This window comes from Homalodisca vitripennis, chromosome 4 (genome assembly GCF_021130785.1).
Source record: "Homalodisca vitripennis isolate AUS2020 chromosome 4, UT_GWSS_2.1, whole genome shotgun sequence".
Taxonomy (NCBI): domain Eukaryota; kingdom Metazoa; phylum Arthropoda; class Insecta; order Hemiptera; family Cicadellidae; genus Homalodisca; species Homalodisca vitripennis.
In genome coordinates this window covers 186,525,079-186,549,576 of record NC_060210.1, presented here as the reverse complement: position 1 = coordinate 186,549,576, position 24,498 = coordinate 186,525,079, and the positions used below count along the sequence as shown (strand labels likewise).

At 32.6% G+C, this 24,498-nt stretch overlaps 2 protein-coding genes across 3 annotated transcripts; one reads left to right on the top strand and one right to left on the bottom strand.

Annotated features, from left to right (window-relative positions):
* Window positions 1–379: 379 nt before the first annotated feature.
* On the bottom strand, window positions 380–20,631 carry LOC124360773 (lysosomal acid phosphatase-like). 2 transcript variants are annotated; one of them, XM_046814654.1, is made up of 8 exons: window positions 20,312–20,631; window positions 11,063–11,193; window positions 7,803–7,907; window positions 5,857–6,096; window positions 5,179–5,397; window positions 4,411–4,537; window positions 2,392–2,603; window positions 380–765 (listed from the first exon to the last, which is right to left on the bottom strand). In XM_046814654.1, exons 3-8 carry the CDS (start codon window positions 7,878–7,880, stop codon window positions 589–591), a joined length of 1,053 nt encoding a protein of 350 aa, XP_046670610.1. In that variant the 5' UTR covers window positions 7,881–7,907; window positions 11,063–11,193; window positions 20,312–20,631; the 3' UTR covers window positions 380–588. The 2 variants fall into 2 exon arrangements, with proteins under 2 accessions (XP_046670610.1, XP_046670609.1); XM_046814653.1 differs by lacking the exon at window positions 20,312–20,631 and having other exon boundaries at window positions 11,063–11,297.
* On the top strand, window positions 14,126–23,671 carry LOC124360769 (prostatic acid phosphatase-like). Its single transcript, XM_046814648.1, has 7 exons — window positions 14,126–14,484; window positions 15,597–15,701; window positions 17,167–17,406; window positions 18,465–18,677; window positions 20,320–20,446; window positions 20,574–20,800; window positions 22,773–23,671. Exons 1-7 carry the CDS (start codon window positions 14,299–14,301, stop codon window positions 22,929–22,931), a joined length of 1,257 nt encoding a protein of 418 aa, XP_046670604.1. The 5' UTR covers window positions 14,126–14,298; the 3' UTR covers window positions 22,932–23,671.
* The last annotated feature ends 827 nt before the right edge of the window (window positions 23,672–24,498 follow it).

The window sequence follows — 24,498 nt, the reverse complement described above, 5'->3', positions numbered from 1 at the left end:
GTTAATGAAAAATGGAAAGTAATGTTTGGAAAAAATGGATAGATCATGAATTTTGCATAACTTGTTATCTTATTTTCTAATTGTCACACTACTAAATTCCATGTGCTTGTTATAGCGTCTTCTACTGTACATGTGCTGACGGATGCAACGATGCTGGAAAAATTTATTGCACTATTTTTCTCACTGCCTGTTTCTTTTTATAAGTCGCTTCAAACACCATATTCAAAGTTTGCAGTCAGAGGGATCTCGAATCATTCAGTTATATGACATTCAGTTAATAGACCCCCCTTATAAGTAACATTATGTTGCATAATCTGATGAACTGATGAAAATAGCTTTGGTAGGAACAGAGTGGTAAAAATAAAATCTTTAGTAAAACTTTCAATAATGAAGTGCTATTTATTGTTATTTCAGTGAAAGGCTACAAATACAAATATTGGCGTGCAAGTGTTCTTCAGCTACGTCTTGAGCAAAACTGTTCTAAAATCATTGCCCTAAATATGAAATATCTTATAGTTACATAGTTGCTATTTTAATCCAGGACTCAGTCTATCCTACTGAATAAGAAAGTCGCGACTCTTACGACTATTACATAGTACAACAACATTTTGCAGGTTCCAAAATGCATTCTTGGTCCCAGTTTGTGATGTTGTAATATTTCTCTGTGACATTCAACAGGTCGTAAAGGTCACAGGGAGGACCACAGCTCTGAATGTTGATATCTTCAGGCGCCAAGTTTGGAGAAGACCCATCAATGTATAGTGCCTGCAAACAGATGATGTATTCATATAATTGTTTGTTGTGTCATCTATTATATATGGAGGGAGGGAGAGAAAGAGAGTCGTATTTTCATAACAGTTTGGGCAGGGCATTGACTTCTCTTTAAATCAATAGAGGAATTTCCTTTGGAAATAAATTTATCGTTAGGAGCACTAATTATCGTGAATGTAAAAATGGAATATGTTAAATATATGAAACTATAATTTTTCATATCACCGTCAGAAAACTAGTTAAAGAAACCAATAGCTGACGTTTATTACACTTTCGACCGTTGGTTCTATTGTTTGAAGCTAAGAAATACCATTCCATATTTGTATTCCTTTTATTACCCTCTCACTCCGACCTCTACCAAAACTACCGTGTGTGATAATTGGTATTTCTTAGTTAAATTGTCTATCGATTCCAAGTACAACCGATTGGATCCTGGCTCTTAAACTCTTGCGTAATAACGATTTCAAATTATAATTAATTACAGGCTTCGTGGTCTTTGAAAAAACTTATTGTTATAACTAAGGTTGAAGAAAAACCTGGTTTGCGCTTATGCAATGAAAATTGGCTTTCGGCTTCTGAACTGTAAGACTAAGAGAACTGGAGAGACTAAGAGACTGGACTGTGAGACTGAGACAACTGGAGAGACTAAGAGACTGGACTGTAAGACTAAGAGACTGGAGAGACTAAGAGACTGGACTGTGAGACTGAGACAACTGGAGAGACTAAGAGACTGGACTGTAAGACTAAGAGACTGGAGAGACTAAGAGACTGGACTGTGAGACTGAGACAACTGGAGAGACTAAGAGACTGGACTGTAATACTAAGAGAACTGTAGAGACTAAGAGACTAGACTGTAGGACTAAGAAAACTGTATAGACTAAGAGACTGGACTGTGAGACTGAGACAACTGTAGAGACTAAGAGACTGGACTGTAAGACTAAGAGACTGGAGAGACTAAGAGACTGGACTGTAAGACTGAGACAACTGGAGAGACTAAGAGACTGGACTGTAAGACTAAGAGACTGGAGAGACTAAGAGACTGGACTGTGAGACTGAGACAACTGGAGAGACTAAGAGACTGGACTGTAAGACTAAGAGAACTGTAGAGACTAAGAGACTGGACGTGAGACTGAGACAACTGGAGAGACTAAGAGACTGTACTGTAAGACTAAGAGACTGGAGAGACTAAGATACTGGACTGTGAGACTGAGACAACTGGAGAGACTAAGAGACTGGACCGTAAGACTAATAGAAATGGGGAGACCAAGATACTTCAATGTAAGACTAAGAGAAATGGAGAGACTTAGAGAGGCTAAGAGACTGGAATGTAAGACTAAGAGAACTGGAGAGACTCAGAGAAACTAAGACTGGGCTGTAATACTAGGAGAACTGGAGAGACTAAGAGAGTGAACTGTAAGACTAAGAGAACTGGGGAGACTAAGAGACTGGAATGTAAGACTAAGAAAACTGGGAAAACTAAGAGGCTGGACTGTAAGACTATGCCAGCAAGACACCCATACGAGTATAAAGAAAGCTTGTAATACATATCCCTGTACTTCATGTCTCTTTAATTTTAGTAAATAATGATTTTGGTTCCACAATATATAAATACTACATTACCTGGACGTAGAAGTTCCCTGTGCTTGGATTGCGGTGAAGCTCGTAGATCAAAGCAGACCCAGTGTCCACGTAGCGACCATTCTGCTGACCAAGCATCAACAGTAGGGACAGTATTGTATGGTCTCGGCCTGAGTAGTAGTACATCCTTCTTACATCTGGGCTGTTGTTAGCCTTGGATCGGAACATGTCTACGATCTCTCGGAACAGTTCACCTGGTAACGTTGTTAAATATACAAATTAGACCAATTGTTTAAAGCTTTACAACTTGTTAAGGTATGATATTATTTGTACCTGACTAATGTAAAGGTAAGAGAAATTGTTTACATACAATTTTTTTTTTGCACGTGTCTTATATATCGAAACATCAAATCTTAAGTTCTTTTCCTTGTTTGATAAGATTTTCGCACAGACAACTAACTCGTGAGGACGAGCAGACTAAGGCTAAACGGGGACCTCCTTATTTTTTAACCGAGGACACTTTGAACAACAAAACCATAAACAGGAATAAATTTAAATAAACCCAACAGTCCTCACACTATCTTAAGTTGTTAGCTTTCTAAATTTTGGTGTTTTTTTCAGATTGGCCAATGAATGATGCCTTTTTGCATTTCATTAAAGTTAAATCAGCACCTTGCAATTAAGTCGTTTTTGAAGACACTTGTATAGAAGAATCAGTATATATTACAGAGATGCAGTGTTTTTGAAATGATTACATTGACCTATTGATACCGGATAAAATTTCACTTTCCTCTTTTTGGTTTTGAGATAATAATATGGGTGTCCTATAGTGCTTAATTTAGGATCCATCCTGGTAAAATAGAAACTAGACAGGAATGCAGACATCGGTATTTCTTAAACAACTATAACGTAAGTAGTGGTCGACTAGATTGAAATTTTAGCTTTCAATTTTTGTCAAATGAAATATGGTGACTGAACTTTGTAACGATTTGTGATAATCTAATACAGAAGGCTGAGTTGGCATGGATATAATTAATCGTTGGCAGTGTATTCTAATTCAGGACTCTATTTTCTGGAAAATAAATAGTTTCCATTCTGTCTACGAGTAAGTGGATAATAGAACAATATTCACTAATACTGCAATATGTGTTGCTAATAATAAGTGTACAGAGAGTTAATTGTGAAAATATCCTCATTTATATTAAAGCACCTAGGCTATAATACTGTAGCTACGTATTTTATGAGTTTGTATGTGTGTATATGTCAAATAGAAATATTTATACGGGACAGAGTAACGTAATGATTACAGTACTATATCTCGAAACAAAGAATATATAGCAGTCCTTTGAGCATAATTTTTATGTTCTCTTAGGAAAAGAAGCTTAGAAAGTGCTTCTTATCATAAAAGGATCCTGGCGCTGCTTCCGGAATGACAGGATATTCTGGATGGGTAAGGTTGTTGGTATGGGCCGCCTCCTGTCGAGATCCACGAGGAAGAATTTGGAGCACTAATCTTAATTCATGTCTTCTCGGAAGAGAAGCCAGCTCTGAACCAGCCTCTCCAGTTAAAGCAGGGAGGAGGTAGCACACTCGTATCGCTAGGCTAGCAAAATCCTTTGACTCTTAGGCCACGAATCCCACCAACTCCAACAGCCAAGTACTGCAGTAGACTAGACCTATCGAATTACCCTTACAGGCCAGAATCTCGACACCTGCGGTTGGTGATGTGCCGCTCGTGGACATGCATAAGCCCAGGTTTGAGAGACACATCAGGTTTTTCTGTGCCCAGTGTGGGTTTAGCTAGAATGTATAAACCAGCCAGAAGTGAACCTTCCTGGGTAGTGAGCACTACACAATAGATCAATACTTCATCAATTATTGTGTAGCACCATAGACACATACAGTTATACTAAAAATAAACTTGAATTTTATTTCCTGTTTCGATAATAAGTATTTAGATTCTAAAATCGCTGTGGATTATCTATACGTACAGTGGGAAAGGGTTTCAGTTCATTTCATACACGTTTAACTCAAAATATCCGTAAATTAGGTGTAATTTACCTTCCAATAACCTTATCTGGTCAAAAGAACCCGACAAGTATGCGGCTTCAATCTTAGACCTCAATGAAATAAGCGGCTCTGAGTAAGCCTGCCTGGCCCACTGAGGGAGAGTCAGTCCGTTGTCTGCCTACAAACACAAGATAACGATTTTATTAATAATAAAGTACCACTTATCTATTAGAAAATTATTAAATTAATTGGTAACATTTTTTGTCTACACTCTATATGTATACAGTGGCATAAAAAAAATCATCTCGGGGGGGGACTGACACACTGGGTGGTCATGGAGGAATAAAATATCCTCCATAAATAGGAGCTTGGAAATCTTTCCTCGGGAAATTGTTGAGCTAAATGAGACCTCATTAATGTGATCTAGCTTAAAAACAAACTACTGGGTTCGATTCTAATGTGTGAACTGGAACTAAACTGAACATTCGAATCTAATATGTGTCTTTCAAATTTACGGGGGGGAGGGTGCCCGAACTCCTTGAACCCCCTCATATACGCCCTCAGAATTATCTTACATTGTTCAGTTATCATTTATGTGTCTTAAAATATAGAAAACAGCTTTTGGTTAGGATCCCTTTTCGCAAGCACAGTTTACGTGGGAAAAGCTCAAAGCATGGCACAAGCTGTTTATAGTCGTATAGTTGTTATTGATAACAAAAACTCAAGGATAAAAATTATATGGTTCACATTTAAATGCTATATACATATTAGCATAATTATTTGATTTCGTTTATATAAATCAATAACTTTAATACTTACTATAAATTTCAGAGCATGCCATACAGTCATCATAATATGTTCTCTATATGTATCACCAAATTTCTCCTTAAATTGTTCAACGTCGATGCCTGTGTTAGGAATGATGTCCCTCATAAGGTTAGTCAGTGAGGAATTATACAGTTTGTCAGCTTCCAGCAATGATCTCGTTTGGGCGTCTCTGAATTTCGGACATATGTTTTCACCCGTGACATTCAGCACCTGGAAACATTGTAATGAGTTCTTTAAGTGCGTTGCTCTGTCACGTGACCTTAAAGCTTAGGAGTTTAGTTATTAGGAATAATAAAACTTAGCACTTCAGTTACACACAATTTATTAACATTCATGCGATTAAAGATAAAATAAATGAGAAAAGTAAAATATTTACAAAAATGACCAACACTCGCTCCCCTATTTTTATTTTCTCATTCAAAGCCCATTCTTAAAAATATATATTCAGATATTTTTACCCAGTTTGAAGACATTTTTTTTAATTGTGTATTCTAAAATAGCACTTTACAAAACAATGTTAAAAAGATCAATCTAGATTATACGTAGATTCATTTCAAAGAAATTTGTCATACTTAAAACCGCTCTGTTACGAGCTTTTTCAGTTTCGGGATCAATTAAATGACATTTTAGATGCATAGCAATTCCACAAATTCGTCAATAGATACTTACATCTTCATGATCATATAAAGTAGGGAAGACCGCTATAGGTTGCCATAGCAGATCTTTGTTCCACACCTGAAACCCTCTGGGCGGATAAAGTCCTGCCAGAAATAGTTCTGCAGATTCCAGGGCGCGGCTGTTGACTAAACTGTTAGCCTTAAAGTCCTCTGCACGGTAGGTCTGGTCCAGAAATCCATCATACATGGAACGGACCTTTTCTCCCAGCTTATACATATGCATGCGACCAATCTGAAAATATAAATATAGGAGCTAGCCACGGTTTCAAATTGTATTTTTTTTGTGACATGAATATATTCAGGTGGCGGAAAGTACAATAAGTCCAGGATAACAGCATAAAGAACTAAATATTGACCCCATCAATATAAAACTAATTCTTCATGCTGGTACATAATGGCATGTCGTCACACATGAACCAAGTGAGAAAGTAATTTGATAAGCAAAAGAGAGTCGGTAAAGGATAAACAACTGCAGAGGGACAAAATTAAAGATTCACTTAGTCCAAAAAGGACCTCTGCGCCGCATCTGGAGTGACAGGATATTCTAAATGTGTAAGGTTGGGGATAGGAGATCTAGGATAAATCGATTAGGACAGATTTTGAACACAGAAGTCAGGTCAGCTGTGTACCAGCCTATCCAAACAAATCTTAGCAGGGGGTGGCACGCCATTATGTTGAGGCTAGCAACTGCCTTTAACACTTAGGGATCTGCACCGAATACAACAGATTTCCTCTGCAGTATACTATACTTATCGATCTTCCCTTGCACCCCAATACCTTTTGCTGTTAATGATATGCCACTCCTGGATATCCATAGAGTTGCCCAGGTTTAAGAGAAATATCGGTTTTAGCTGTACCCAGTTTACTTTCAATTCAAAAGAGTGGTACAACCCAGTAAGCAATGAACCCTAATGGTTTTATTTTCGATTAATAAATAATAGTTTAAAAAACACGCTTTTATAGCTAACCAAACTAAAAAATAGGAAATAATTTTTAATTACAAAGAGTTTATATTATGGTAGTAGAAGGCAAAACAATCATTCATAGTTTGGTTAGCTATAAAAGCGTGTTTTTTTTTAGTTTTTTAAACTATTATTTATTTTTCATTTTTTAGTTCGATATATCAATTAGTTTCGTGTGGAAATGTGGTATTTCTTACGAATCATTCCGCAATCTCATCATTTCATTTAAAGCTTCACTATTGCATGGGGTATTTCCTGTTAACTTAGAGCAATCAAGTTCTTCAATCCGAATAAAGATCTTACACGACTAAGTGCTACATAGGCTTGTCCAGCAGCAAACAATCGCGAGCTTAGATAAATGACTGCATGATCAACTGTATAACCTTGCATCTTGTGAACGGTCGAAGCCCAACTTAGGATTAATGGCAACATTCGTCTCTCAGCAGTTCCATAGTTTTATTTTGCTGGGAACTGTATCGATATCGGGTTAATCATGTGCACACCATCTGGTCTGGAATCGATATGGACTGACGGGATGTCTTCCGCGTATAGTTGGGCTCTGCGAAAATTTGGCCAGATAATTTCTGTGATAAAACCCATATTGCCATTCACTAAACCTTTCGACACGTCAATGTTCGACCTTAACATCACTTTAGCTCCTACTAATATTTTCAGTACACTCGGAATTCCTCCGATTTTATTAATATAATTATGTATCACAGAATCTAAGTCTGTAAAAGAATTTATTAATCCTGGCGGCTCTTATAAGGATAATGGAAAACTATGATCAAATTATTGCATTGTCATCGGTCCTTGATACGTATGCAAAGTTTCAAATTAATCAGACTTCTGGAAATTGGTGAAAATTATGCTCAAAGATTCCATTACATACATAGATACAACCGAAGATTATAAAAGTGTGTTAATAAAGGATAGTGTAAATCAGTATTACAGATAGACTGAGGAAACCTCTTACCTGAGTAAGTTCCCCTGACCCGGATGGCCACAGGCTGGTATCATTGGGTTGATACGGATTCGTAGGAAAGGTGAGCATAGGTCCAATTGTACCATGGTGAGTCACCTACAACAAGTTATTCATGGATATCTGACAAATCGTCTAATGCTAATTTATTACAAATGTAAGTCTTTAGTCTATGCTATCAATATTTTTCGATCAGCCCAAACTTGAAAGCTTGCAATGTCGAACGTTATTCATGGCTTTTAATGTTTAAGTAAGTTCAATGTAAAATGTATTGAACAGGTTCAAAGTTAAGTATTGCGTCTGGACAGGATTCATGTCTTTGAGAAGTATATTTTTCTGACATATTGATTAAAGCTTTTAAGGCTAGATTATTTATCGTTCACAATGCTGAATGGTTCTACTATTTATTTATTTATTAGCATATACCAGCGGATGTGCACGCGATTCCTGCTAAATAAAAAATTAAACAGAATATTGTTATAAATAAAACTATGTAATCTATAATAATAAATAAACAAATAAATATCATAAGCAACACATTTGTATATTTTAATGAAGACATAAATGTTTAAAATATGGAATAAAGATGTATTTTATATTCAGACCGTCTGGTTACTACATTTAAAAATTAGTTCATTTTCAATTTCGATATTCCTTAAGGTTTTTAGATTTTAATTAGGTCCTAATGTTTGTTTTGAATAATAAATTACTTTGAGGTTCAAGTATATTTCAAAATTATTTTTGTTACGATTAATAATTGCATGTGTGGACAATGTTCTCCCAGAATGTAGGGGAGCAATATTAAACCAATGATTAATAATTCTTACTCTTGAAAGAGTGATTGTTTTGACATTTTAATTTATGGGACAACCTTTACAGGTACACATACACATGTTGGACTGAGAAGCCTACTACAGTCAAAAAGCTTCTACTTCCGGAGCTTGTATTCCACTTGGAATATAGGAGATGGAATGAATAATCCTGATGAAAGAGTTTAATAAAGATGTCCGTTACATAAAAATAATATTTTTTATAAAAAATAAATTTAAATTTCATTATCATTTTCTTATCTTGATTTAAACGGTAACGTTTATATCATACAACAGTTCCACGCAGTGCATTTTTATTCAGAACCAGAAGTCGTTTATTTCGGTGATTACAAAATGATAAAATCAAAATCAAATAAGGTCCCAAAAGGTCACTTACAGTAGTATATTTTACATATTTGTGCACTCACAGGAATTCTCGCACTGTATACGGACATCTCTGTAGCAAAATGATAGTACTATTTCTTAGAAATCTTTTTGAGTTGAATAGGTCTTTAAGATGAATAAATAGTGTGTTGCATACTGTGTCATCTTTCTGGTGATGAAACGAAATGAAATGAAAACTTCCACTTAAACCTCTAACATGATTAAACTTCTGCAAAAAGATGAGGGTTATTTTCAGAGAAAGTTTAAAACTTAAAGTAATATATTTGAAAGGGTAATGAGATTTAGTTGCTGAAAAAGGCTTACATTGAACGCGATGGCCAGCTCGAGACTTAATACGAGAAAATTTCTGTCGGGGTCTAAATGCACTGAAATATTTACAGCACCCTCTTTTAAAAGTTGTCATTATTGAGATAAAAAGTGTTATTGCCTCGTTTAATGTTATACACATAGAGGAAAACTGTTGAAGGAAAGTATTTTTTATGCAAAGAATTATATCGAATAAAAGTTTGCGATATAAATATTGCCGACCAATTACAAAACATTATCGCTACGAAATAGTTAGCTTATTTTTCAACATTTTCTGAAGATTTGTATTGTAACTCTAGGAGATGTAATAATGTAATAAGACTACATGTAAATTAAATTTAACCTGTCGATCATTTAAAAAAAGCGAAATCAAAAGTAGACCAACTTTTAATTTAACAAACCATAACCAGAATTAAACTAAATTATATGTTGATTATTTTAGATTTACTTAATTATTATATCGTCATGTACGGTAATTACTGCTAATTTTACTTTTTAAAATCATAACATCTACAATTTTATTACGTCAGATCGTACTTAATTGGTTACGTAATAATAATAACATAAAACTAGATATAATAATAATTAAACCCGGCCCATTATCATATATGGACTAATTAAAAACTTGTGATAACTGATTAGAAAATCTAAAGAGTATTTTGCGACTAATCCTGTTGATAAATTTATAATTTCTCATTTAATAGATAATGATGGTTATTATTTAATGAAGTATAATGATAAGTAATTAAATTTTATGTGATTATATTAACGTAAATATTCCGGGGCAGGCCTGAAGATTTCATAATTTTAATATAATAAATTTTAGCCTTAGTTGAACGTTAAACAATATTTACTTAACTAATTAGCTAATTGTAATTGTTTATTTTAGAGACAGTTTGTAAATCCGAGCTATAAAAATTGCATACGTAAATAAATTTATGAACAATAGATTCCGGAGTCAATTCTGATTAAAAAATGTGTGAAGCTAAAGTTGAAATAATAAAAACGTTCTTTGTTTGTCACGATGGAAGGACTATGAAGGAAACTGGATTTTTTCGTGTATTTGCCATCAGTTAGTGATAAAATAATCCATAAGACTACTTTTCGAGATCTGCAATCTGATCTCTTCTTCAGGTAAATTACTCACCTAACACATAACTACAATCTAGGTTAAAATAATAAAATCATACCGCAGCGTTGTCACACGCATAAGTCAGGGATTCCAACCACGCTGTGTTAGGTGGCAAGTTTACTAACTCTAAAACATGCACTTAATAAAAAAACTATACACAACACTAATCATTAAAACAGAACTACAGAATACAGGTCACAACACGTCTGCATTCGTCTACTAACCAGCACTTGTCAGTCGTAAAGTTGCGTCTGAAGCCGCGGGTAAACTCTTGTAATTCATATTTTTTTAGGTTAAAATGACAATTTTTATTTTAATAAGAATTTAACTCGCTATCCTACATTTATTTCACATTTTCTTAGTTCATTTCTCAATGGAATTTAAATTGCACAGCAAACAATGATTTTAATTTTCAAGTGAATTATTTTACGATTATCAATTATAAATTGGTTTATTTTAAAATTTCAGTTTTAATTTGTTGTTGTATACACTTTAAATTATGCTCGTGAACTGTTCACGAGACCTGTATCTCAGGCATTTTATAGCTGCCGCTGTAATATTGTAACGTTTATTATAGTTCAAGCAAATAAATGCTCGCTTACCACATAAACCAGTTGTAGCGTTGGGCTGGCTCTAGTTCCTCTTGTGTTGGCCTGTGACAAGCTGCTAGCAATGTTTTGGTTCGCTGGAACTGGTGCATTGTTTTGGCAATAAGCGACCGCCAATACCAACCCTAAAACAGTAGGAAACGAGAGTAACATTTTTGCGAAACGAAAGTAAAACTACACACGTACCCAAATGTATGCAACTCTACAACTAAAACTTTAACTTATATATCTCACTAAACTACGTCAAACTTAATGAGTGTAATTATTATAATAGATAAATTAAGCCAAATATTACTCGTAATCATTTATTTCTTAATTAAAACCTTTCGATAACCAGTTGCGTAATAAAATTATCTTTTTCCCTGATAAATGGTACGTTTATTATTTCTTAATTTAAATGTACGTACACCTACTATAATACCCTTAAGTTTTAATTTTTAATTAATATCAGTCTGTATAAAAAACAACATATACAAATTTTCAATAATATTGAACGACATAAAGTACTTTCCCCGCCGAGAATCGAACCCGGATCACTCACGTGCCGGGCGAGTGCTCTATCACTACACCACGGAGCCCCTTCTTTTTATCATTAGATTTTTTTTGTATTTGGCCGTTTCTGTGTTATATGTGGTTAAATAACCAAACATATGATCGGAAGATCAAATAACCACCTAACGACTTTAGTCTACATTCATAAAGTTCGTATAGTAGTAATAGCCTAATTTAATTACAGTAAAGATTTTATCAAAAAGTATTTTGTCTACCGGGATATTTATAATACAATACAATTATGATAGATTTTTAATATATATTTGAAAATTCACTATATATTTATAGTTACAAGTTCTCGGTCATACAATAAAAATTTCGTCGAAAAAGCTACTTTAGAATTTAAATCAATAATCGGTTGTTTTATAACTAAACTGATTTGTTGTTGTTTCAAAAATGTTTAATTGCCGCTATTTTGTAAATATTACATCAAATCATGTGATATTTGATTTGCGTTTTCTTTACTAGTTCTATAGATAGTAATTTTTTATAATCAAAGTAAAATGGCGCCTAGCAGTTACTCGATAAAACATTACTCGAGCTATGTTTATAGGACAATTTAGGTTTTAAATCATGATTATTATCAGCCACAGAATAACACTATCCTTTTCTGAACATCCTGTGTGTATATATATATATATATATATATATATATATATATATATATATATATATATATATATATTCTGAATGTATATTTTATATTCATTATATATATATATGTATATATTTATAAAACATTTTGAATTTTATTTAAATTAATGCAAGGCTGTACATTAAGTTCGGAAGACGATGTGCTGGATAGACTTCTGCGCTGGTCAGCTTCGAACAATTTCTTTTTAAATAGTGATAAATGCTTTCTTATTATCTTTTCAAGACTAAAAAGTACCAGTATGCATAATTATCATTTTTACAATTTAGAACTGACCCGCAAAGAAAGCATTGTGGACTTAGGGTTATAATGGGTTCCGAGTTAAATTTAAGAGAATATATTTTTGATCTTACAAAAAGCGCTGCTACAAGTCTTGGATTCAACATTATAACTTTTAACTATCGACACATATCCCTTTTTCGACACATATTAAAATATTGTTTTAAATGTCCAAAAAAGGTGTTTAAGGTAGATATTGTATAGGATCTTCTATAGATTTAAAACTAATATTTAATGTCAACGATCTAAAAAGTACAAGAATCGTTTGATCTGCAATGTATCTAAGAAAACCGGTTACTGATAAGACTGGTGATTCTCAAACGCTCTAAAAAATTTGTTTTCACGTTCCACAGTTTTACAGGAGATCTAATTCACTTTTTATATAAAGAAAGTGTAGAACTAATTATGCTATGAATTCACCGATACATGCTATGGTGAGGAACTATAATACTACTGTTTTGAACAACTAAATTGTAAATAAATAATTTTCAAGTTACATATAAGATATCTGAAATGGTTTCACAAGTAACTTGATGGGTCGTTGCCCCAGGTTTCATTAAAAAATATGGCTCAGTGTGAGATTGGTCTCTAAGTCGTTGTTCGTTCGTTTGTGCAGGACACAAGTCTCTTAAGAGTAAATATTTTCACGCTCCATATCTGATTTCGCCTGAAAATGTAATAGTGTGGCGACCATGTGGGATCTTTTCGGGAGTATAAGACATTTAAGCCATGCTGTGCCTATGATGGATGAAAACGACTTCATTAAGTGGTTGCAACCCCTTTTATATCTATTCTTTCCCTTCCTACCCTCATTTGTTCAATTTGATATTGTCTTTAAAATGTTGTCTAAACATCATTTATCATTTCCTTTCGAACCGGATTCTGTAGTATCTAGAGGATTCAAACTACATAAACAAGGCATAATTACGCCAAATTACGTGTAGTAACATGCTTCACCGATCAGACGAACATACAATCATACAAAAAAGAAGATAATATACGAAAATAACTAAATATAATTTAGTAAATAATTTTATACACGAAAATAAAACATTACAAAACTCATTCTTATAAAAATAATACTTCATGCAAAATCTATTAAGACGACATACAAAATCTTTCTCAACTCATTCCACAAGATACATTCAGATTTGTTTCATTAATTTGGGATTCATATCAGTGTTTAATTATTAAAAGTCTAAACAAGTCACTATAAAATGATGCTCTATATGTAGGGATGGTTATGCTTCATGTGTTGATATAACACATGTTTAAATCTCTTACAGGTGTATTGAGTTTTTTTATAAATGTATTTATCCTGCTATTTTCTCGTTGCCATCATGGTAACCTATAAGACCAGTGTAATAATATTCGCAAACGCTCAGCCAAATCCCATGGAGTGACCTCCACCATCATCGATCTCAATGGTTTTCATGTAGAAATATAGAAGCTTTATGCACAATTTCAACGTCATAGATCAGTTCGTTTTCGAAATAACGTGCGAATAGATAAAAGAGACAGAAATGAAATTTTTCCATTCCTACGAGAGAAAAGCTTTTCTAATGCACAGTCAACAAGGAAGCTTTAGCTGTTATCTTGCAGTCGGTGTAAATTTGGCTTACTACTTAATTATAACTGAGCTCTAACAAAAACTACTATCTGACAAAAAGTACCCGTGCATAACTATATTAGTTTTCCCTACCAAACAAAAGCCTGAAACTTTATATAACATTTTTTTTCTTATGTCATGAATTTGAGCAAAATGTCAGCATGTCATATCTGGATTTGTGTTCCTACGTTGGCAGTCCTGCTGATACTTTACAGTTTGACAGATGTTTTTAAACCTAACGTCGACAGTGTTATCGCATCCACAATCAGTGATACCAATAAACTTGGCGCCAGAGCAGTACCAACATTGCAGCTGTTAATCGTTGTAAGTTTATCAAGATAATAAAATTATTCCAAAATATATTAATTTTATAAATATTTAAACTTTTGTTATACTTTCCAACAGATATAATCTGCTTGAATAGAAAAAGATAATAAATGTACTTTAATTTCTTATTGGTAAAATTTACTATTAATATATGATTATATTTTGTATGTGATTTAATATGATCTAGTACATGTCTATCTGTATGACACCTCAATAACGAAAGGAGCTATAAACTTGGAAGTTTGCATGCAATCTAAGTAGAGTCTGCTACGCAAAACGCCGTGTAGCGTTTTCCATTTATGAGAAATTTTTTTTTAACTTAAATCATTTATCTAAGGAATGCTAATAGTGTTCTTTCATTTTTTAATAAAATTTCGAGTTTCTTGAGTTACTATATTACGTTTAGTATGTGTTGAGTCGTCTAACAATAGACACCTACAAAATTTGAGTTTGATAACTATCATTATAATTATCTGATCTATAATTTTCTTTTGCAGCATTTAATTTTTAAAATTAAAAGTAAAGCCAAAAAAATGAACCGGGATTAATAGTTAAGAAAACTTATTTACTGTAGATTACTATCATAGTAATAATCATTAATTCCGAAAGGCTGAGGTGTAATCTATCTTATCCTAGGGAGCTCGATTTAATCTTTTACAACTTTGTGCGTTTGTTAGTGAGTGCACGCACGTTGACTGTCTCATATTTACAAGGCAAGTAATTATAAACCAAATTTATTCATATTTTTAATAATTTCTTCTCCGAATCTCTTGCGCAATTCGTTTAAAAAGTTCACTTTGAGAATTACACTACGTTTTTAATGTCAGAGTTTGTAAGTTTTTACCTAATACTTTGAATTTTGCAATTTATAAAAATAGAATTAAATATTAATATAGAATAAAACCATCTCTTAACACCCTTTGGTACAGTACAAGTCCATTGCGTGTGATAAAGAGTGCTACCAGTGCATACAGTATTTAAACTGATGTCATATGTGTTACGAAATAAAAGAACGTTATAAAATACCTTTTCACGCTTTACTAGAAAATAAAAGATCTTGAGAATTTTTTTAATAATTTGGAATTTAATCAGTTGTGATAATTTTCTAGTTCACCCGTCATGGAAGCAGAGGTCCTAGATTTAACTACCCGAGTAGTCCATACCATCCCCTGGATACCAACTATTGGCCTAATGGTTGGTTGGAGATCACAGCCGTAAGTATGTTAACATTAAACAATACTATGAAAACATTATTTAGATGGTACACTCCCGATTGCGCAATACGTTGCGCAATCTATGTTGGATGTCTAGTTGTATCAGTGCATTCTGAATTAATAGTTAAAAATCGAAAAATATCTTGCTTATTCTTAAAAACGAAAGTAAGCATCAAAACAATTACAGAAACATAGGAGTCTTTGAATATCTACTACTTCTATTCTACTCTTAAAAACTGACATAATTCTTTTGATATTGCAGTGTATGATTTCTAAATTTTTGGTCTGAACAATAACAATAAATAAACTGAATTAAAACCATTTATTCATATTTTGTTTACTTTAATTAAGAACACAATAAAGGTATTATAATAGTAATTCAAAGAGTTCTAAGTGACAACCAAAAAAACATTTTTTAATTAAAAATTGAGATAAAACCTCGTCTAACTATGTTAATAAAATGTCGTAACTTTGAAGCTAAAGGATAGCAAACATTTTTTTTGTATATGAATGGAGGAATTTACATATATTATCTTGAATGTACGGTTTACATCGCTACTTTAACAATGTTGGAAAATCTTTAACTATGGATATAAATACTTATATAAGCAATAAAATTAAAATGTTACTTCGTTTGGTTTGGATGAACCAAATTTATCTTGTATTATTATTTTAGGTGGTTTTCAAAACATCGTTATGTAGTAAAGAGTATGTAATATAAATTTAAATGTTGTACCAGCTAGACCGTGAAAGGGGTGAATTTGACGTCAGTTAGGCACTAGAAATCTTGCCAAATAAATTTTCGCAAATCATTTTAGTATCTTCTACTTTTAAAGAAATTCTAAAAAAGTTTACGTGTTTTTTTATTTTAATTATATTTATAGCAATTAATAGTAAGTTTTGACTATGTTCTTTTTGAGACTAATTACTATTTAAATTATTATTTTTACTTTGTATTTGCTCCTAAACTGTCTTACTCAAAACATTTTTACCACGGATGTTCGTTGTGTCATACATTATAAAATAAATAAAAATGCCTTTATTTTTTAAGCGTTTCTCAGTACATAACTGTTTTTCAGAATAACTTGCGTCAAGTGGTATACGCTTAATAACTAATTATCAACTAAATAACAATAACATACATTACAACACACAAACTAAAGCAAAGATTACAAAAACAGTTAAAACGCTATATATTAAGTATTTTAAGGCAAGTCAAATACAGAAATGAAAATTATGTCAATAAAATATATAAAAGTTCTAAAACCTACAAACTAATATAATAAAATCACTACTTAATATGCAAATCCTTTTTTACATCTTAGTTGTTGCTGTTTTATTTTCATTTTCTTTTTAAAAATATATTATACCTTATAATATAGTATATTATATATCTCTATGTATATAAAACTGGGTATGTGTGCGTTATAGTATTGCCTTTTCCTTTCAATGGTCATTTTTACAGAGAGGTCATGTCCAAATGTACAAATTAGGGATGAAGTTCCGCTCCTTGTACAATGGCTTTCTGGACCGCATATATCGCCTGGAGGACTTGCAAGCCAACAGCACTCTGTTGACACGGACTATGATGAGTGCGAGTCAGTTCCTGGCGGGGTTGTTCCCTTCTCGTGACTACCAATTGTGGAACAAATATTTACCCTGGCAACCCGTGCCGATATACCCTACTTACAAAGACCACCAAGAGGTTGGTATAACTGGCGCTTTTCATAAGTTTCCAGAGCATCAAAACAATCAGTACTACAGTACATTTATTTCTGACTTCTTGACGTAGAAGCACTCCGCCGTATAAAATTGTGTTTTATTGTACTAAAGATTGTTATTTTTTTCTTAACCAGTATAACCTTTTGCTTCAAAGTTTTAAAGACTATGTTACGTATTAGAGATGATTAAACATTTTTATAGGTAGTTTAATTACTGCAAAAGTAGGAAAACATAACGTAATAGTTAATAATTATGGTTCAACAATTATTGATGGTTTTTAACACATTTGTATATTAAACCTTTGAGAGCAAATCCACTTTAAGTAGAAATGCCTTTATTTTTTCAGCTGTTCTCAGTAATAACTGTTTCCAAAATAACTTGCGTCCGATTCATGCTATGTGCCTAACAACTAATAACAATAACATACATAGCTGCGCCATTAGCAATGTAATATTTGTAATAAAAGTTGACCGGTTTTGAAAAAAATGTGACGACAATGTGATATTAAATACGAGCAGTGATATAAATGTATAAGATTAAATAATAAATATATAATACATTAAACAATAATAACATTATATTACAACAAGCAACAGTTGTACAACAAGCAACAGTTACACAACAATAACAAAATTAATTAATTACACCAAGAATAGGTGCAGCCACAAACATTAAACTCATTCCGCGAGGATAAACTTGGGTCAATACTCCAGTCTTATTGAGTAGATTAAAAACTAAAAAAGTAATCGAAATAGCGAAAAATAAATAGCACTGAAAAATATCTAGGTTACGTAAAATAATATGGTTGTAGAAAAGTATAAGGAACGTAACTTACATCAAACCACTACAGGTACTAATGATTTGAAAAAAATCTAATAGAAAATTGCGATTATTATACTAGTTGGAATTGTATGTATTAATTTTGTTTAACAAAAGATTTAAGGACGTCTGCACAAAGTTATTTTTCAGAATGCTGGGAAATATAATCTAATATTTTAATTTCTCAGCATTTTATTTATAAAACTGTATTATATTTTTCAGATCGCGTACGCTATGTTTGCTATGAAATGTCCTAGATTCTACGAAGCTTGGAACAAGTCTGTGGCAGAATCCTTCCTCAGTAATAGGCAAAATATTACCAATCTGCTAAAATACGCAAAACCTTTCACAAAAATAGATTTTGATGAGTCTTTCAATGACACCCAGTCGGCTTGGATGACAATCTTCACGATGTGGGAGTCTATCTTTCCGATAGTAAGTTCTATAAGAATCATATGAAATGAGAAAAAGTAATTTCCTTTTATTTTTAAACATATTTCTGGAGGGTATCGATAAGTATCAGAAGGGTTCAGTTAAAGAAGATGAGTTGAAGTAAACTACCCTGCGAAACACCAAAAGTACAATTGAAATTAAAAAGTTGTCTAAAACATAAAAAGTTGTATATAAAAAGTACATAAAAGTACATAAAGTTGTATATATATATATATATATATATATATATATATACACCCAAAACTCGGAAACAAAATTATATTTAGGGATTCGTAGATTTTATTACTTTCTAATTAATAAAAAAATTAAAATGTTGAGTTTGTGATCACTAGGTCACTTTATGGTATTATGGTCACTAACCTTGTAACCATAATAACATTGAAAAAATAGCACAATAAATACATTTTAAAATTAACTAGACTACTTGCACAATAGAATTTAATATGTGAAATATTTAACATGTAGCCTTACTACACCAATTACACAACCATATATTGATAACTTGATCTTATCTAAATTCTGCTATGACATTCAGTTTAGTAAAGAAACATGGAAAACATATATTCATCCAAACGGATTGCGATGTCGATGTAGAAACCTTCACCGTACCTATAAAATTACTTTTATGAACTTTTTGAAGGATAACAACATTCTCCTCTCTTTGTAAAAGATAGAGGGGTGGTCACTTGAAAACTGCAACCCCTATCTTGTGACATATCATTTAAGTAAATTCACAAAAATACAATGACATGAAAAACATCTCTACGAAGGTCCTAGCAAAATTTATGGGTCATTAATCCCTTACATTGTAATGCCATCCAGAAGAAACACAACTCTTACCAAAACTATGCACACCAGAAACATTAGATACTACGTAAAGAAATAAGCTGGGCCCCTCAAAGCCTTAATTTAAAATATCAGGTATGCACTATCCCTATATAAAAACGTGAGTATTTGTGAGTTTTGTTTCACCCATCAAATAGTTACACTACATAGTAAAAATACCATTTTATTTCTACTGTATTGTAATAAAAATAAGAAAATACGTGTTGTGAAATAATAATGCAAACCGAGTTCCAAGAGACAGAGATGAGAGATGTTCCTGACTGCTTGAATCGAGTTTCAGTATTTCTTTCAAACTTCATAATCAATTCCTTTTAGTTTATGTATTAGATAATACTGTACAGTTCAAAACTATAACTATAAGATGTATGGAAAAATAGAAATACGTTTAATAATACGACGCATGTAACAACAGTGTTTATTAGTATAAATTATGTAAATACTGAACTCATACGTACTGATGTCGAACAAGATAATCAATTATAATTTGGCGACTATTACGTATTTTGTTTGTGCTCATATATAAGTCATAATACTTATTACAATTAACAATTTTCATATCCTCCGATTCTGATTTAACTTTATATATTAGTTAGCCTCACAACATCCAGTATCTGTCACAACATCTTTAATATGTTTAAAGCAATTTAATTTTTATTTAGCTAAAAGAAATATTCTAAAGATGTTTTATTAAATTGTGTTCAATCCTTACACTTTTACAATTTATATAATGCGACACATTTACTTCAAAGTATTAACAAGTGCCTTCATACTTCAACAGATTGAAGAAGGACTTCCACTGCCCAGTTGGATGGACGAAGTCTATCAGCGAAACTTGACTTTCTTGGCCGACCGAACAATGAGGGCGGCTTCTGTGGGCTCGGACACACAGATTAGATTAATAGAGGGTAATGTATTAGTATATCTTGTCAAAACCGAGAGTGCTTTTAAAACCAGTTAGTGATCAGGTTATTAATCACGTTAAGTATTATTATTATATAATTATTGTACATCACTCTAGCTTTCAAATTGCAGGTGTATATTTTAAGGAAATTACGAAACTGATGAGGTCGAAGATCGAGGGTACCCTGCGCCCAGACAGGAAGATGTTCTACTTCTGCGGGCATGATTTTACCCTCCTGGGATTACAAGGTGTCCTGGGATTGACGCACGATCCAACTGGCCGCCTTAATGCAAGGACGGGATCTGCCTTAATATTCGAGCTCCACAAAGATCTGCAAACTGAGATGTTTTACGTTCAGGTGAGAAATTCACAAAATATCAAGTATTTCCTCAGATCTTTAACTCTTACAGAGTGGAGTAAAGACTTACTTTCTAACATTTTTCGTTCACTTTGATTAATTTAAGTTACAAACCAGATTAAAAGTATTCACTATTTCATACGACCGCCTTAGTTTCCAAGCGGTCGATAGTAGTCTGGTGTAAAAGGCTATTCATATTATAGTTGTGAAAGGTATCTGTTTGTTTTGGTTTCACGCGCAAACATATACATTCTTAGGATACCTGGGATAAATATAGGCCAATTATTATTTCGAAAATCCCTCCGGCCTACGCAACAAAACCCAACTTGGCATTTAAAGTCATGAAACATTAACCAACTTTTCTGCTTAAACATTTTTTTTATGCCAGTACAACAAATTATTATTACTTTATCCACAATTTTCAATTTGTTTACATTCATTGTTTGTAAATTGCTTAAGGAGTAACCATTAGATTGCATGCCGTTTTTAAATTTCGTCAAAGTACTCGTCTACATTAGAAAATGTTCTAAAACATAATGTAATTCTAAAACAATTTTATCCCAAATATTCTCTTTAAAGCAGTGCTATGCTAGGTGAATGTTCTCTGGACTATGTTGTAACAAATATACGAGTTCTAGCTTTAAATTTTCTAAAATATTTAAAACATTTTCTAGTTTCTAAAGAAACAAACAAGTAAAACGTTGTCATTGTTAATATAATTTGAAATATAGCAAGCATTCAATATTAGACATAAAATACAAAGTTACTATCTAAGAATTACATTAAATTTAAGATTGTTATAAAACCCATCTTAGTTTTCTTTTAACAGAAACGTCTCTGATCTGTGATATATATTTTCTTATATGAGAAACAAAGCAAAATCAACCATGGAATAAAATAACACTAAGAACGAAGTTAATTACTATGGCCATAAAAATACACTTTAAAATAATTGTTTTGATCGTAGGAAGAAGGCAAACTCAACATTGGCATCGGAAATGTAATTTACACGAACTATAAATGCTCATACTGGTTCAAAACCTACGAAATTGTGTGCGAAGCCACGAGTAATTTCTTGTTATTTACACGTTTATTAGTTATTACTATAAGAAACCGGAAGTCAAGTATAGGGATTTGTTTATGTACACAATGAGGAAGTATGTTCCGTGTAGTTGTGCTACAATCTCAAATTAAGATATTAATAGAAAATATCATTAACTAATCTTACAATACTATAACAAACTACAGTTAATTATGGGCTGTAAATGAAAATCGGCTACTTTTTATTATATCGAACCGAGAATCCTGAAATCTGGAGTCATAATCGTCTGAAGAGATCCACAAAAGTCGGTGACCTCAAAGCGAACTCTTTTTATCGTTTCGACATCACAGCTTTGCAAACCTTTTTTAGACCCCTTCCAATTATAGTTACGTTATGTTTTTCAAATTGTACTACAGTTTGTTTATTTTAGATCTGCAGACGTTGTCATTGCACTCTCGTATGGTATGATTTTGGAGGATAATTTAAATTCACTTTACATCGGAGTCACTTTGAAGAACTATAAAGCGATTTCCATGTAGTTTGTTTTAAACGTTAGGGAAATAAACCTTGGTGTTTGAATTTGTCATTACTCTCATTACAATTTTAAGGATTTTAATCCGTGGGCCAAGAGGATCCAAAAATAATTCAACCAATGCTCTATCTGTGTTTCTTTACTGCCTGTCTATCTGTATGTGTTTTAAATTATCTTTAAAACTACCCATGACCACTAGCCAAACTTTAGAAAACTTATTGTGTAATCAGAATTAAAAATAATTTTAGCTGTTACTTGTGCTATCGTTGAACTCTGAGAACTCTTAGAAACGTAAGATTGAGGTTTAATAAACAAGAAAGTCAGTTACATTTCCTTTTCGCTTTTCTAGACGGTCAGTGAATTTAGACTCAACATTCTGCTTTGTCTACATGTTCCAGGTATTGTACATAGACGGAGCCTCTCCAGATTTGGAACCCCTAGACATCAACATCCCCGGCTGTGACTCTCCCTGTGACTTTCATCTGCTGATGAACATCACTGAGAAATACCACAACATTACAAACTGGAAGAGAGAGTGCCAAATTATAGACATATAGTTAATTGCTTCAATACTTTTTGTCTAAATGTCTAGTTAATTCGTGTTAAAATTAATCTTATAATACAAACAAACAAAATATAGTTAATTTCAGAATGTGTACAGTTTTAAAACTCTATTGGTTTTAGTTACAGAATGTTAACTGATTTAACCTAACATTTTACTTTTAACGTATAACATATTTTATTTCAATTTTTTTGAAAATTTATTTATCATTAGAGTGGAGGTGACCAGGCAAGATCGCTTAGTTTTGAAATTGCTTCTCTTTTTCAATAGCTTTGTATGATATTTTTTTTTATTCTAAATAAATTTGTAAACCTCAGTTGAAATAAAATGGACCAGTGTCAGTTTTAAAATGATTATGTTGTTTTATCTTTAAGATAATAGTAAATCAATTATAAATTTCTATCGATATTTCCAAATGACGAATTTATAAGTTTGTTAATTTAATTAATTTTTCAGGCTATGATCCCAAATATGCGTATAAAATTAATTATACTAGCACTGTTTAGTATTAACATGCCTGTATTTAATCCGGGGTTTTTACTGCATGATTCATAAAAGGTTTGATAACTCTCTACTGGAAAGACTATAATTTCAGATCGTAGTTAAATTGCTATAAATGTTTAGGTATTTCCTACCATTGTTCAATAAACTTTACCTGTATTAGACTTAGTTACGAAATGTAAATGTATTACTTATAAGAATTAACTCATTATTGAAACAAATAAATTTATTTGTACCAACTGACAGCGTAACAGTTTTGACTTCCCGATAACAGGCTGTGGTGCATATGGGTCAGCGTTAGAATGTACAGAGATGAAACGAACAGGAAGTTTGTCGTTCTCATTTTGACAGAAGGCAACACAAATCTACAAACAGGAAGTTTGTCTTTCTCAATTTGACAGAAGGCAACACAAATCTACAAACAGGAAGTTTGTCGTTCTCATTTTGACAGAAGGCAACACAAATCTACAAACAGGAAGTATGTCGTTCTCAATTTGACAGAAGGCAACAGAAATCTACAAACAGGAAGGTTTTCGTTCTCAATTTGACAGAAGGCAAACACAAATCTACAAACTGGAAGTTTGTCGTTCTCATTTTGACAGAAGGCAACACAAATCTACAAACAGGAAGTTTGTCGTTCTCATTTTGACAGAAGGCAACACAAATCTACTAACAGGAAGGTTGTCGTTCTCAATTTGACAGATGGCAAGTGAATTCTACTAACAGGAAGGTTGTCGTTCTCAATGTGACAGAAGGCAAGAGAAATCTACTAACAGAAAGGTTGTCGTTCTCCATTTGACAGAAGGCAGGAGAATTCTACTAACAGGAAGGTTTTCGTTCTCAATTTGACAGAAGGCAAGAGAAATCTACTAACAGGAAGTTTGTCTTTCTCAATTTGACAGAAGGCAACACAAATCTACAAACAGGAAGTTTGTCGTTCTCATTTTGACAGAAGGCAACACAAATCTACAAACAGGAAGTTTGTCGTTCTCATTTTGACAGAAGGCAACACAAATCTACAAACAGGAAGTTTGTCGTTCTCATTTTGACAGAAGGCAACA